At 43.8% G+C, this 16,093-nt stretch overlaps 1 protein-coding gene across 1 annotated transcript in view; it reads left to right on the forward strand.

Moving 5' to 3' along the window:
- TNFRSF14 (TNF receptor superfamily member 14) overlaps positions 1-16,093 on the forward strand; it is a 188,578-nt gene that overhangs the window by 19,354 nt on the left and 153,131 nt on the right. Inside the window, exons 4-5 of the mRNA XM_030186187.1 lie at positions 6,314-6,469; positions 10,929-11,019. Coding sequence (XP_030042047.1) covers positions 6,314-6,469; positions 10,929-11,019 — 247 coding nt within the window. The remainder of the gene's footprint in view (positions 1-6,313; positions 6,470-10,928; positions 11,020-16,093) is intronic.

A 16,093-nucleotide genomic window follows, 5' to 3' on the forward strand; every position in this document is an offset into this window, starting at 1 on the left:
TAAAAAAATCTTCAGTCACCTTACTCTTATTACATTTTAAGGTCATTTTGCATAATATACATTTTTTGTCGTATTCATTATTGTTATATTGTTGAGTGGCATAATAAAGGTATTTCTTATAAAAGCATAGTGTGGAAAAGGGACAGGGAATAGGTCTGGACTGTGCTTTGCGGTAAGCGTACAGTAATTTAATGCACACTGCTACCATGGCAAGTAATGCAGATCAGATCACTTAATGGCCTTTTTACTAAGCTGCGGTAAAAAGTGGCCTGAGGTAGTTTGGACGCGTGAAATTAGCGAGTGTTGGGTCATTTTTCACCGCAGCTGGGAAAAGGGCATTTTTTATGGGGCAGTAAATGGCCATGTGCTAAAATTAAAAGTAGCACACGGCTATTTACTGGCTGAGCTCTTACTGCCACCCATTGACCTAATGGTAAGGGCTCACATGCTACTCGTGCAGTAATCAGGCAGCACGTGCCAGTGTGGCCGCGCTGCTGATTATCACTAAGAATACTACCATGGTAGAAAATAGAAACTTATTTTGTACCAGGGGAAACTGCATGTGCCAACTTTGAAATTACTGCTGGGCGCCCGCACCATCCCAACGCTAATTTCAATTTGGTGCGCTCTACCCGCGTGTTAGCCCTGTCGCTGCTTATTGAAAGGTCCCCTCAGTGAGATGTTAGTAGGCAATGTTAAGTACATCCACACTATCTGCACGGCATCTAACCCACAATAAATGCTTTTTTTTCTGCAGTAACGTTTTGGGAAGATGCTGGACACCCCCCCCCCCCCCCCCCCAAGTTACTGCAGAAGCTTTGCAGTTACTATGTATTAATTTTTGCAACTAAAATGTGGTTCTGGCAACTTTTAATGGGCCTCTCTGTGAATTATTACTGTGCAGTTGATTTTTGTTCATAAGTTTAGTACGTGACAGGTAATTGCAATCACAAATGATCCTGGCCCATGGTCTTGAGGCAGTGGAGAGATAAATGACTCGCCTGGGTCCTGTAGTGTGAAATACTGAACATAGAGTTTGGGATACAGGTCAGGCAGCAGGCTCTAGTCCATTTTCCTCCGCCTGGCTGTGTTTTCCTATCAGTAATTAGGTGCATTACATTAACTCCATACAGTATGCATCCTGCACTTTTCTACATCACTGTCAGTTTGCACGATATGTGAACGGTTATCCATGTGCAGTTGGTAGCATGCCAGTTAGCTTTGTATCCTGAACATGGAGCTGTCATGCAAAGGGCTGGTTCCCCTATTCATTAGTCCTATATGCAGTGGCGTACCAAGGTGGGGGCGGTCTGCCCCGGGTGCCAGTGGGGGGGGGGGGGTGCTCCGCTCCCACCGCCTCCCGTGGCCGTTCCTGCGGCGCCGCACATTTAAAAAACCGGCGAAGCAGCGTCGCACGCAGCGCCTCGTGCCCTTCTTGTAAAAAAAAAAAAATCAAATCTCCTTCCTCCTTCTCCTCCTCGACTTGACGTCGACTCGGGCCTTCCAATCAATTTGATTGGAAGGCCCGAGTCGACGTCAAGACGAGGAGAAGGAAGGAGATTTGATTTTTTTTTTTACAAGCCGGGCACGAGGCGCTGCCTACGACGCTGCTTCGCCGGTTTTAACAGGACTGAGGTGGGGAAGGAGAGGGGCGAAAGGGACTCGGGTGGGGGTGTTCAGAGGGGAGAAGGGGACTGGGGTGGGGGTCTCAGACAGGGGAGGGGAGAAGGGGACTGGGGTGGGGGTGTTCAGAGGAGAGAAGGGGACTGGGGTGGTGGTCTCAGAGGGGAAAAGGGGAGGGGAGAAGGGGACTGGGGTGGGGGTCTCAGAGGGGAAAAGGGGAGGGGAGAAGGGGACTGGGGTGGGGGTCTTAGAGGGGAAAAGGGGAGGGAAGAAGGGGACTGGGGTGGGGATCTCAGAGGGGAGAAGGGGACTGGGGTGGGGATCTCAGACGGGAGGGGAGAAGGGGACTGGGGTGGGGGTCTCAGAACAGGGGAGGGGAGAAGGGGACTGGAGTGGGATCTCAGACGGGAGAAGGGGAGGGGAGAAGGGGACTGGGGTGGGGGTGTTCAGAGGGGAAAAGGGGAGGGGAGAAGGGGACTGGGGTGGGGGTCTCAGACAGGGGAGGGGGAGGGGAGAAGGGGACTGGGTGGGGGTCTCAGACAGTAGAAGGGGAGGGGAGAAGGGGACTGGGGTGGGGGTGTTCAGAGGGGAGAAGGGGGCTGGAACTGGGGGCTGAAAAAAAGGGGCAGAGAGAGAGAGGGGACAGATCCTAGATGGAAGGGGGAGCGAGAGGGAGGGCAGACCTGGATGGATGGGAGAGGGAGGGCAAATGGTGGATTGAAGGGGCAGGGAGAGAGGGCAGACATTGGATAGAGGGAACAGCAGAGAGGGCAGACACTGGATGGCAGAGAGAGAACAAAGACAGATGCTGGATGGAAGGAAGACAGTGAAAAGAAGATGAGGAAAGCAGAAACCAGAGACAACAAACTGTAAATAAAATATATATTTTTATTTTTTTTGCTTTAGGATAAAGTAGTATTGTAGCTGTGTGTAATGTTTATAATAGAACATGTAAACAATGTAATCTTTTATTAGACTAATTTTAATACATTTTGGCTAACTTTCGGAGAACAAAACCCCCTTCCTCAGGTCCGGATAGGATATTGTAATAGCACTATACTGTATTGACCTGAGGAAGGATGTTTTGGGCCTCTGAAAGCTAAATGTATTAGTCCAATAAAATGGTATTATTTTATTTTCTATATTTGTTTTATTTCTATTTGTTAATTTGTAAAGTGGTGATTGGTACTTGTTAGTTTTTTCAAATTTACATCTGCTGTCTTTATATTTTGCACAGTACTAGGGGACAGTTTCTGTTTCTGTGGTGTTGCATTGTATGCAGAGTCTGGCAGTGGGGGTTCAGTTTAATTTTTGTCTAAATAGAAAGTTATGATTACTTATTCTATAGTGGATTAGGGTGTATCTGTGTTTGTGAAAAAGACATGGCTTTTAGTTGGCATTGACTGTGCAGGATCTACAATCTGTACTATTCTGTCTGGTTTCGTTTTACAATAGGTGAATTGATGTTCTAGTGCTCACTGTAGTGTTTAAGATGCTTTCCTTTTCCTTGTGTGACTCGTAGAAATGACTGCTTATGGTATGGTAGAATTGCTCTATAGGTCCTGAGTGTTTTGTATTCTCGGCATGCCTAGTACTGGATTTGGGGGGTGGGGGGGGTGTTAAAAAATGACCGGCCCCGGGTGTCAACTACCCTAGGTACGCCACTGCCTATATGCATATATCTTACATTTAAATTAGGGAGTTTTTGGCATTACAGCATTATGTGTGCACACACGGTAACAGTGTCCTTAGGACAGGAGCTATCACAACCATGTAAACTTTCTGAGAAACACCATCACCCCAGCCTAGTGTATGCATGTCACTGGGATATCAACACCTTAGTAGTGAAAGGATTTGCATTCTTTACATGACACATGGCATGCCATTTACAGGTATTTTCAAACATTACCTGGATATTTTTCTCAGTATGAAAATAGGGGGTCATCTTTATGAATTTGCTTTTACCTACTTTTACCAGGTTTATGAATATTGACCAGCAAATGGTGAAAATAAAGTATCACAATCAACCAGAAGTTGACAAAAGCTTGCCTTGGATGCTACAGAATGCATCATTTTTTTTCAAAATAGTGATCACCCTTCTAGTATTCAAATATTTCTAAGATTCATCAGCATTTTGCCATATTCAGCTCTCACATCTAGCCAGATCAGAGAATTGAATTATCTCTTTAATTCATGCCTTTTCAGTGGTAGCTAAAGGCAAATTACATTCAGGTATAGTAGATATTATTTTCCTGTCCCTGGAGGTCTTACCCTCTAAGCGACCCTTTTACTAAGATATGGTGCACTGCTATGAATTTACAGCTTGTCTCTCTGACTCAGACTACTCAATAATTACTGTGGATTCTTTTTGATTCGTATTAGGTAAATGAAACCTTTATTAGAAGTGCTAGATTCTACAATGATTAAGGTATATACAATGATTAGCTAAACAATCATTATATCACAAAAGGAAGCATTAATACACTATACATACAATCATCACTGGTCCTTACATCATCCAGGCTCTTATCATCAGCTGGGGGGGGGGGCGTTACAGCGAAAGCAAGGAGCTTTTTAGACCAGGAACAGATCCTCTGCGCAGTATGTATGTTACTCACAGATGAGCTCCCGATTTCACTGTTCAGAGCTAAGCGAAAATTACAGAATGCTTCTCTGTTTAGGTAAACAAGCCATACTGTGGGAACGTGGTCACATGCTCTCCAACTCCAGGTGGCCAGGCTGGAGCCGGAAAGCAAGCGCCATACTCCCCTTCATATACCAAATTAATTAGAGCTGTGTCTTATCTCCTGCATTCCAACTTATTTTCACACAATCAAAGTTAAACAATCGTTCTTAAACAGAATTACTTCTAATCAACAATACAGACCCCGAGTGCACTGGTTGGTCAAAACAGAGCTGAAAAACAATCTTTAAAATTCACTTCCATTACATATGGTAACAAATGGCTTTAACGCACATTGATGAGGGTCATTCCTGTTCACTAAGGTCATGGCTGTGCGCCAATATTACCATTAGCGTGTGACCATTTAAAGAAATTACCTCTGAGCACTACCGCCACATGTTTAGGAGGCAGTAAGGGCTCCTGCGTTAATTGTGTGATAACCAGTTAGTATACAGAAGTGTAGATGTATCTTGTTAGTGCAGGAATGCCCACTCTCTCCCCCTGATGTGCCCCCTCAAAAAAATAATTACCGTTTGCTTAGTGCGCGTATATGGCTAAACTATGGAACGCTTTAGCGTGTCCCGCTTTAGACCACTTTGGCTGTGTTAGGCACGCATTAGCATCTAACGCAGCTTAGTTAAAGGGCCTCTTAGTGTGTACCTGCGGTGATAAAGATTAAGGGGCCCTTTTTTAAGCTGCGGTAAGCACATATGCTAAAAGGCACTACCGTAGGCCACACTCAGGCATCCCGTGATAGTTCCGGGATCGTCATGCACCAATCCCATGCTAAAAAATGTAAAATATTTTTTAGTGCAGGGGCATGTTTGGGGGCAGAGAGTAGACGTGCCCTGCGCTAATCGGCAAATCACTGTGTGCTGCCGATCAACGCGGGAGCCCTTACTGCTTAGTAAATAGGTGGCGGTAAGGGCTCCCATGCTAATGGCTAATTGGGAAATTAGTGTGCAGCCATTAATGGGGAGAAACCCAAAATTGCCACCATTTTACCGCTGCTCTAAAAGTAGTCTCCGCATGTGGGTAATCTACTTTTTAGTGTGGCTTAGAAAAAGGGCCCCTACGTGATTTGCCCAAGGTTGCAAGGATCATTTTCATTTTTTACAACTGTTGACTCAGACACTCTTCAGTAATTCCCAACTTGGGCCCCAGTTCGCTATAAAAATGGCTTCCTCAGGGGATGAAATGTATCACAGCATCATAAACCAAAACATTTGACCATGTGAACCACTGTTTAACAAAGTCAATAAGGTTTGCTTTCTTTTTCGAAAATCCTCCTACCTGGTCCAGCCATCACAGTGCCAGTCATGGATCATGGTTCCCTCTGAAACCCAGCACTGAGTATACTCTTAGCTAGCTGGAACCTCCCTTTCCTCAGGAACATCAGTGCTGATTGGCCACATCCCCAGCCCTGGGGGTGGCGCTAAGGAGAAAACAGAACTGGGGTTGAAATCCACATCCTCTGTATGGCAGCATATTGAACTGTCATCAAGCTGTCCCCAGTTCGTTGTAATTTTAGAAGCTGGGCTAATCCAACCCTTTTTAGGTACTGCTATATGCATAATTTCTTTTAAAGCAGCTTTTTTTTGTTTTTAAAGAAAAAATGAACTGTGCATCCTAGCAAGCAGTCAGGCTGAATTTCTCAATAGCTAGAGTAGGCAACGGCCTAGAGAGGACCATTCTGCCCTCAGTGTCCCTCCGTCACTGAAAGCAGCTCCATTGGCAACCTCACTATTCTAGGATGACCAGCCAGTGCAGCACCCGAGGGAAACTTCAGCCCCCTACCCCAGGCCAGCTGGGCACACATTCAGAAAGGGTGGCCAATTGTCCATTCTAAGGGCAGCTGGTGTGTTAAATATGCCATTGTATGCAGTAGGGTAAAACCAGAGCTTGGTCAGTGTGTCCTTTGAATGTGGAACTAGTTAGCAACCCTAACATCAGAAAGTTTGTGAAATTGATGCTTTTTCATATGTAACATCTGTCTGATCCTTGCAGGGATGGGAATGAGTGAAAAGCAGAGCTGCACATACTTCAGAAACACTGTGTGTAGTTGTCAGAGTGGCTTTTACTGCACAGAGCCGAAAGGAGAAGATTGTGACCTGTGCCAGAGGCAAGCTGTGTGTGATCCTGGGTTTTACATGAAACAGCCTGGTATGTACAGTGTGTTATTTCATATCACAATCTGCACAAAACATTATACTGAGATGATCAGATCGCCAAATTCAAGGTTAAGGGGGAGACGCCATGGCTGTGAAATAATGGATACAGTTTTTGACTGCAGAAATTTAAATGAGACTAAACCAGAGGATCTCCTTGGGACACACTTAGCCGGTCAGGTTGTTGGATACCCACAACGAAAATGCATGAGATAGATTTACCTGCCTTATCTCCATGGTATGCAAATGTTTCTCATGGTGAGTATCCTGAAAAACTGACCAGCTAGTTCTGTCCCGAGGACTGGGTTGAGAACCCCTGTACTAAACCACTAGCATGCATGCGTGAAATTGTCATTCCAGACACGCACTCACATATAGTGTATGGCCATGCAGATCCAGGTTTTGATACAAATTTTTTTGTGCTCAAAATATTGATTGTGGTGCTAACACATGCCAGTGTGTGTGTGTTTCAGTGGTGACTGCATGCTCTCCCATGATGGCGCATGTTTTTACGCTCAAATAATTTGCATGCAGTTTGGTTACAGCATTGAGAAGAAAATTGTCTTTACGCGTGCATTAGCACCTGAGTTTCAGTGCATGGCTCTAACATGTGGTTTATTACATCAAGTGCAGAATTTTCAAACGTTAGACAAACTAAGCAATTGCCTAGGCAGACAGCTTCTGCGAGGCAGCAAAGAGAAGCCACACTCAAGGAAGCCAATAGTTCTGATAGTCACACAGACTCAAAGAACTATCAGATCATACTATGAAACAGTATCAAAAATGTACACATGTAATAGTACTGAAATTCAAATAACAGAGATATAATATGATGTCAGCATAATACTAATGAAACATCTAATTAGCATACATTAGAACATTCAAATAGCATAGATATTATGCTAATGCTTTTCTACAATACAGCTTACCATGTAGCCAAGGGGCCAAGTGCAAATATATAGATGGGGACAAGATGGGTGATACAGAGTCAGTTGGGATAAATTGATGGGTGGCTAAACTCAAGGCAAGTTCTTTGTATAGTTAAACAAGATATAAAGAATTGATCTAGAGTTAGTGTGTGTAGCTAGCTAGTCCAGGTGTAGATTGGTATATCAGTCACACTGTGTATTAAAGGCTTGGGAGAAGAGCCAGGCTTTCACCTGCTTTCTGAAGTAGAGGTAGTTAGACATAGCCTCTCTGGGAGTAAATTCCAGAGCGTGGGAGCTATTCCTGAGAAGGCTCACTGGTAGGATTCACATTGTACAATTTCTTTTGATGAGGGTATAGATAGTGATGCTCCTTGAGAGGACCTCAGAGATCTCCAAGGTGTGTAAAGGGCTAACTTATTCTTTAAGTACTCTGAGGACCTTGAAAAACAAACATAGACTTTTAAATTTGCTCTGCAAGGTACTGGTAACCATTGTAGTTTTTGCAGGAAGGGTGTGGTGTGGTTATGCTGCTTGCAGCCTTCTCTCAGTCGTGCTGCAGCATTCTGAATTACTTGGAGCTGATGCAAACTCTTTTTGGTTTGACCAGTGTACAGGGCATTACAGTAGTCTAGTCATGATGCTATCCTGGCATGGACCACCATGGTAAGACTCGTCTTACCAATGCATGGAAAGAGATTTTGTAGCTGCCGCAGGTGATACAGACAATTTTTAAAGGTTGTTTGAATTTGTGGGATCAGAGTGAATGATGAATCTAGTAGTGATTTCTGACCTGTGGTTTTAGGGGAAGTTTATACTTCTGAAAAGGTATTTTGAAGTCAGGTATTTGTCCACTTGTGTTAGGTATCCAGAGAATCTGTTTTGCTTGGGTTCGGGCGGAGTTTGATGTTGTTTGCCCATTCCTGAGTTGCGGTTACACAGGCAGTCAGTCAGTTTGCTCAAGGCTGTGGCTAGATCTGCTTCAGTGGGTATGAGTAATTGCACATCATCAGCATTGATACTGAATTTTGTGTCCATTGACTGAAGCATCCCATAGTTCAGTGCTGTTGTTGAACAGATTTGATTGTTGTCTGTCTGACAGGATTTGAACCATGTAAATACTGTGCCACTGATACCTGTTTCTGCCAGTCTTGTAAGCATGATATTATGATCCACAGTGTCGAAGGCTGCTGAGAAATCCAGCAACACTAGAATCGAGGTATATACTACTACTACTACTACTTGACATTTCTAAAGCGCTACTAGGGTTACGCAGCGCTGTACAATTTAACATAGAAGGACAGTCCCTGCTCAAAGGAGCTTACAATCTAAAGGACAAATGTACAGTCAGTCAAATAGGGGCAGTCTAGATTTCCTGAAAGGTATAAAGGGTTAGGTGCCGAAAGCAACATCGAAGAGGTGGGCTTTGAGCAAAGATTTGAAGATGGGTAGGGAGGGGGCTTGGCGTAAGGGCTCAGGAAGTTTATTCCAAGCATAGGGTGAGGTGAGGCAGAATGAGCGGAGCCTGGAGTTGGCGGTGGTGGAGAAGGGTACTGAGAGGAGGGATTTGTCCTGTGAGCGGAGGTTATGGGCGGGAACGTAAGGGGAAGTGAGGGTAGAGAGGTAATGAGGGGCTGCAGACTGAGTGCATTTGTAGGTAAGAAGGAGAAGCTTGAACTGTATGCGGTATCTGATTGGAAGCCAGTGAAGTGACCTGAGGAAGGGGGTGATATGAGTATATCGGTTCTGGCGGAATATGAGATGTGCAGCAGAGTTCTGAACGGATTGAAGGGGGGATAGATGGCTAAGTGGGAGGCCAGTGAGGAGTAGGTTGCAGTAGTCAAGGCGAGAGGTAATGAGAGCGTGGACGAGAGTACGGGTAGATCCCATAAAAGTTTCTGTGCAGATCATCAAGAAGGGACTCAAGAACTGTCTCTGTCCCATACCCAGGTCTGAAGCCAAATTGACATGGGTCTAGCCAACTATTTTCAATTAATCAGTCATTGAGTTGAATGCAGACTGTTTGTTTTTTGCCAAGAAAGGTATATGTGCTTGTCCTGGAGCTCTTTTTCAGTAGGGGGCACATCATAGCTCTTTTTAGTTGGCAGTTAACAATTTTAGTGGCCCCTTGGGTGAGGCCTATGCTTGTCATTGTACTGCCTTTGCTGGGCAGGGGTCAAGAGGGCAGGTAGTGGGCCATAGACCTTTCAGGATTTTATCAAGAGCTTCCTCTGTGACCTAGTTTAATGAGTCCAACCAGGTAGGGGAGAGGGATTGTTCTCATTAGCTGGTGGGAGCTTTAATAGGATTGTCTGTAGGTCCTGATGGAGACCTTTAATTTTGTTTGCAAAGTATGTGGCAAAATCATTGCTGGTTAGTTGTGACTAGGAAGGCTAGTTCTGTTATGGGGTTTGCAGTGGGCTGTTTACTATTTTAAGTAGCTGCAACTTGGTCAATCTGTTGAGAGAAGCATTATTTTTCGTCTGCTAAGGCCTGTGGTAGATTGCCATGCGTTTCTTACAGTTGAGCCTGTCTTCATCTAAGTGAAATTTTCGCCATTTTCTTTCAAGTTAGCATCCTTGATGCTTAGGACCCATAGTTCTGGGGAGAACCATGAGGAACATTTTGTGCATAGAGCATAGGACCTTCTTTAGAGGGGCCGATTTTTATAATGCCATTGCTAAGCATGCGTTCCAGATATCAACCTGTTCTGACAATGCCTTGTACAAGGCCTCTAGGAAGTTATCAGCAGTCAGATTTGAATTTCCTTCCAAACTTTGGTTGGACCCATCTGTCTTATGTAGTCTTTAATAGAAAATTTGATTAGAAAATAATTAGTCCACGATTCCACCAGCCTTGTGTTCAAAGATATCGACCCCTTTGCAGAACACCAAGTCTAGCACATGGCCTTGTTCATGGGTTGGAGATCCTAGAGCTGACATCGTAACCTGTTGCTTGGGGACACACCCATGCTGCTCCCATGTCAGTGCCCCCTTGTAGTCATGCACTTGAACACTGAGCTGCCAAGTTATTCAATAACGCCTAAGTGCACTTACATGTGTACCTGCTGTTTCACCCCATTTTGGTGTCATTGTAATACAGAATCGATGCTTAACGTGTTGTGCACTACATAGAATGAGGGGATGGTTTTTTGTTTTTTTTTAAAGCAGCACTTTTTTCTTGATGAGGAACTGGAGTGTGTGTCTGACCAGTCAAGACGCCCTACCCAGTTCAGTCTTGTCCAGTTCTCTGGCCTTATCCTACACATTGGAAGTATTTTTGCAGTGTAAAACTTTCTCTCAGTAAAGTTGCTTTCTTATAACTTGTTTTACTAATGCAGCTGACCAACCTATGTCACGTGACGTTTTCCCTAAAGTAAGATGGCATTTAATTGTTGTATTCATGTCAATTAAGAAAAAGTTATATTAAATTCCCAGGAAAATTGACTAATGATAGTCATCCTTAGTATTGCTGATATAAACTCAGCTTGAGACATCTGGGGCAGTGTTTTATGTTTTTGTATTGCAGGCACAGAAACAACAGACACTGTGTGTGAAAGCTGTCCTGAGGGAACGTTTTCAACAGAAAACATGTCACAGAAGTGTGAACCCTGGACCAAGTATGTGAAATGTGCTGCTACTGTTACTAGGACTGCGACTCTGGCAGAGAGAAATCTGTTGGAAAAAAAACAAGAAAATTACTGTCACTCAAGTGGTCTAGTGCTACAGTAGCACTATGCTGATAGGTACATTTTCTACATGTGGTGTTCTGTCTTACATCCTACTTCTGCATGAACTGTTTCCTCCCAAAATGTGAGCAGATCCATCAACGGTATGTGATCAGGGTATAATTAGTACAGTGTATCATGCCGTTTATTTAGGGACCAGTTCTGGCTATTGGCAGGGTTACGTACTGGGTAAGCATCTCAGCCATGATGATAAGAAAACGGTGAATTGAGATAAAGTGCTGTTTATCATAAATATCACCAAAATACAGATGTGTGAATCAGCTCATTCACAGCTTCAATAGGATCTACATTAGGAAACCTTACCTGTGTTACATCAGGTGAATATAGAAGGAAGCAGAGTTCTTAAAGTCATTGCAGGTGTGTTACGTTAACCCAATTAAAAGGTTACCTATACACCTTGATTGTAGACTTACACTGCAGCTCCACGGCGTAGTTGTAAATCACACAAACGGCTTTAGTTTTGTGAGTACAGAATTAAGTTGTTTGTTTTGCTATGTGCTCTGTTTTTGTTCCTCCTCAGGTGCACAGATCGAAATATGATTGAGGTAAAATCTGGAACACACAATTCAGATTCTGTTTGCGAAGAGAGGATGAAAATTGTCCCATTGGTATTGGGTATAATATTCCCCCTTGTTCTGATTGCTGCCTCTGGTGTTCTGAGTTATGTATGGATAAAAAAGAGGTGCACTGGTTTCCCAGGTAAGCAGAGAGCCTCTAGTTCTAAAAATGCATTTAATATTAGGGTGCTTACCAAACTGTACATTTATCCCCGGATTCTCTATATGGCACTGACCCAAGATTTGCACCCAATTGAATTTTCTAATGAGCCAATTAGTGGCAATAATTGGGTGGTAATTGACACTAATTTGGATTTCGCACACATCTTGCTGGGCGCTATTCTACAACAATATGCACCCAAATCCCTTAGCGTGTAACCCAAAAGGGGCGTGGTCATGGGAGGTGCATTGGTGGGTCAGGGGCATTCCTAAAATTCGCTCATAGTGTTAGAGAATATTGGGGATGTGCGCCTCATTGGGTTCCAGGAATTATACGTATTCAGGAGTCCTGGTGCTCAGATTTGAGCAACAAAGTGGGCACTCAGAACTGTTCCATAATGGTCACTCATCTGATGCAGCTAGTGGCGAAACGAGTGGCCCTTGTTAAGTTGATTGCAATTTTCAACCGACCAACATTTGGAAATTTTATGAAGGGTATGGATTTGTGCTGGATTGTGTCACTGTGAAACAAATAATCGCCTACTTATTTTCATAAAATTGACTTAAAATAGGAAAAAGGACTGCTTCCTTCCCTGATCTAAACATGCCCACAGGAACACTTTTTTTTTTTTTATTTTGGGCATGTTTAGATCAGGAAAGAAAGCAGTGTGTGTGCATTCAGTTTCTACATCTGTGTGTAATGTCTTCTTTCCACACTTGCACAAATAGCAGGCAAGTATTTGTCCTTAATAATTTGTTTACAGAGGAACAGAGTGGGTAGTTGGCTAAAAGTGTTGTACACTCTGAAATCCATGTGTGCTTTTAGCTAAATTTGAGCAGGGCGCTTTACAGTCAGGCCATGTTTCCTGGCTAAATGCCTTTGAAAATGGTCCTCAAGGTAACTAAAGTTGTGGGGGAAAAAAGATATTTTTAGAAACAGATTTTTAGAATCCAGCTCTGACACTTCTAAATTCAGCACAGAGTGGATTTTAGGGGGCATGCGATGAAGCTACAAAGTAGTAAATTCAATACAAATTGGAGAAAAAATTTCTTCACTCAACGTGTAATTAAACTATCTGTTGGAGTTCCCCAGGGATCTGTCCTTGGACCCCTTCTCTTCTCAATCTACACCTCCTCCCTAGGCTCACTGATCTCATCTCATGGTTTTCAGTATCATCTTTATGCTGATGACACCCAGCTATATCTCTCCACACCAGACATCACCGCGGAGACCCAGGCCAAGGTATCGGCCTGCTTATCCGACATTGCTGCCTGGATGTCCAACTGCCACCTGAAGCTGAACATGTCCAAAACCGAGCTCCTCGTCTTTCCACCTAAACCCACCTCTCCTCTTCCTCCACTCTCCATCTCAGTTGATAACACCCTCATCCTCCCCGTCCCATCTGCCCGCAACCTCGGAGTCATCTTCGACTCCTCCCTCTCCTTCTCTGCGCATATCTAACAGACTGCCAAGACCTATCGCTTCTTCCTCTTCAACATCAGCAAAATTCGCCCTTTCCTATCTGAGCACACCACACGAACTCTCGTCCACGCTCTCATTACCTCTCACCTTGACTACTGCAACTTACTCCTCACCGGCCTCCCACTTAGCCATCTATCCCCCCTTCAATCCGTTCAGAACGCTGCCGCACGTCTTATATTCCGCCAGAACCGATATACTCACATCACCCCTCTCCTCAAGTCACTTCACTGGCTTCCGATCAGATACCGCATACAATTCAAGATTCTCCTCCTTACCTACAAATGCACCCGGTCTGCGGCTCCTCACTACCTCTCCTCCCTCATCTCCCCCTATGTTCCCGCCCGTAACCTCCGCTCACAGGACAAATCCCTCCTTTCAGTTCCCTTCTCCACCACTACCAACTCCAGGCTCCACTCATTCTGCCTTGCCTCACCCATTGCCTGGAACAGTCTTCCTCAACCCCTACGCCAAGCCCCCTCCCTAACCATTTTCAAATCTCTGCTTAAAACTCACCTCTTCAATGCTGCTTTCGGCACCTAACCTTTTGTGAATTATAGTATTCCCTATCGGACTCTATACTTGTTTTTAGATTGTACACCTGTCTTTTAGATTGTAAGCTCCTTAAGCAGGGACTGTCCTTCCATGTTAAATTGTACAGCGCTGCGTAACCCTAGTAGCGCTTTAGAAATGTCAAGTAGTAGTAGTAGTAGTAATTTGATGCCAGAGAATGTGGTAAAGGCGGTTAGCTTAGCAGAGTTTAAAAAGGGTCTGGATGGCTTCCTAAAGAAAAAGTCCATAGACCATTATTAAATTGACTTGGGGAAAAGCCACTGCTTATTTCTGGGATAAGCAGCATAAAATGTATTGAACTTTTTCGGTATCTTGCCAGGTATTTGTAACCCGAATTGGCCACTGTTGGAAACAGGATGCTGGACCTGATGGACTTTGGTCTGTCCCAGTGTGGCAATACTTATGTATTATGGATTCCTTTGCATGGTGTCTAGATTGTAGGAAATAAAACGGAAATACATTTAATGATACATTTGTTCTTTTTTTCACAGGCTGCTGTTTAAAAGAAGTGAGTATCGAGTTGTATTCCTTTTGGTTACTGAATCTTGCCATGTTAAAGGTGCAGCAGAGCTTTAACAGAGCAACATGGAAACACTGGAGTCACAAGCTTATAGGACTCCTCTGTGGGACCAGAAGACTTGTTCTGTATTGGACAGGGGGGAAATCTCCTACCATTACTTTCCTTTATTGGAGGAAGCTGTAATTCCACTATGGTCCTGCTTGAAGAGGGAGAAAGGGAAAGTAGAAGGTCATCACCACATAGGGGCACCTTTTTCATTTTTAAAAGGACAGAGGGGAAGGAGGAAAGGGAACCCAGAGATGCCAAGTTATCCAGTTCCAAGGGGGAAATTGTAGGCCAGTCCTAGATTTCTGAGAACCTTCTGAGCACTGATTTCACTGGGCAGAATTAGGAACAAGGAATACCACAGTGGCTTGGGGATGTGATTTTAAAAATCAGGACTGACCAAAGAGTCTCCCTTGTGAAACTGGGTAACTTGGCAGCTGCAGGACGCTCTGCGATGCAGGGACACTCAGTTTTCATGTTTTCAAGGGTGAAGAGATGTAGAGAGAGAAAGGTGTCTCCGTGTCCCTAGGGCATTTATAAATATTTAAGAGATTAGAAAGAGGGAGGGGTTTAGGATGTGTCTACACTACCGCAGGCCATTTTTCAGCACACCTTAGTAAAAGGACCCCATGATGTTCTTTTTGGGATCTTCTGAAAATTTGTAACCCAGACCGGCAGATTCTGGGCTTGATTGATGTTGGTTTGACTCTTGACTATCTGAGCTGTTCGGTGTTGTGTTGTAGTGTTGCATCTTTGGGAGACTGAACATCATCCATTGTAGTCATTTATGGAGAATGTTATAACTCAGACCTGATACATGTAAAAATAGGGGTCTCACGTTTCACCCGTGTCATCTCCTAAGGAAGTGTTCTTGAAAACATGCAGTAAATTCCTTTCTATTTCCTGCCGACATAAGCCTTCATGACTTTTATGAACTCTTTTCCTCTATCAACAAACCTGGACTTTTGATTGCTCTTGAGTGACCTCCGTTTAACTTGTTAATGCTTTTTTTTTTTTTTAATTTACCAGAATTCTGAAATTCATGGAAAAGTTGAAGTCATTGCTCTTAATCCAGACAACATGGATGGTCAGAGGTCCAATCCCAGCTCCGAAAAATATGCACAGGAATCTCGTATTCCCCCTGCGAAAGGTTTAAATGAAAGTCCACCACGAGCAGAAACAGACAACAGAGAACATTACTTAAAGAAGAAAATCAATGAAAATGAAGAAGAGTCATTATTGCAGCCTGATACCAGTGAGTGTTTTAATACATTAATCAGGGTTATGGAGTCCGAGGACCTGGTGTTCAGCATCGTGTGCCAGGCTGATGAGAACAGATTTTAAGAATATCATATTGTGTTCTTATGGTTTTGTATATGTAGGTTTTTTTACTTTTAGGAAGAAAAGGCTTCAGATGCTTGGCTAATTATTTACTGGAGATTTTTAAGGCTGATGAGGAAGTCCGCCCGGCACATTGAAAAAATGCAATGTGCAGAAGTAAATAATTAGCATCTGAAGCCTTTTCCTCCTAAAAGTAAAAAACCTGCATATACAAAACCATAAGAACGCAACTTATTCTTTGTAGTTTTGAAAGTGGTTCATAAACAGTGG

The sequence above is a fragment of the Microcaecilia unicolor genome, chromosome 13 (genome assembly GCF_901765095.1).
Source record: "Microcaecilia unicolor chromosome 13, aMicUni1.1, whole genome shotgun sequence".
Lineage (NCBI taxonomy): Eukaryota > Metazoa > Chordata > Amphibia > Gymnophiona > Siphonopidae > Microcaecilia > Microcaecilia unicolor.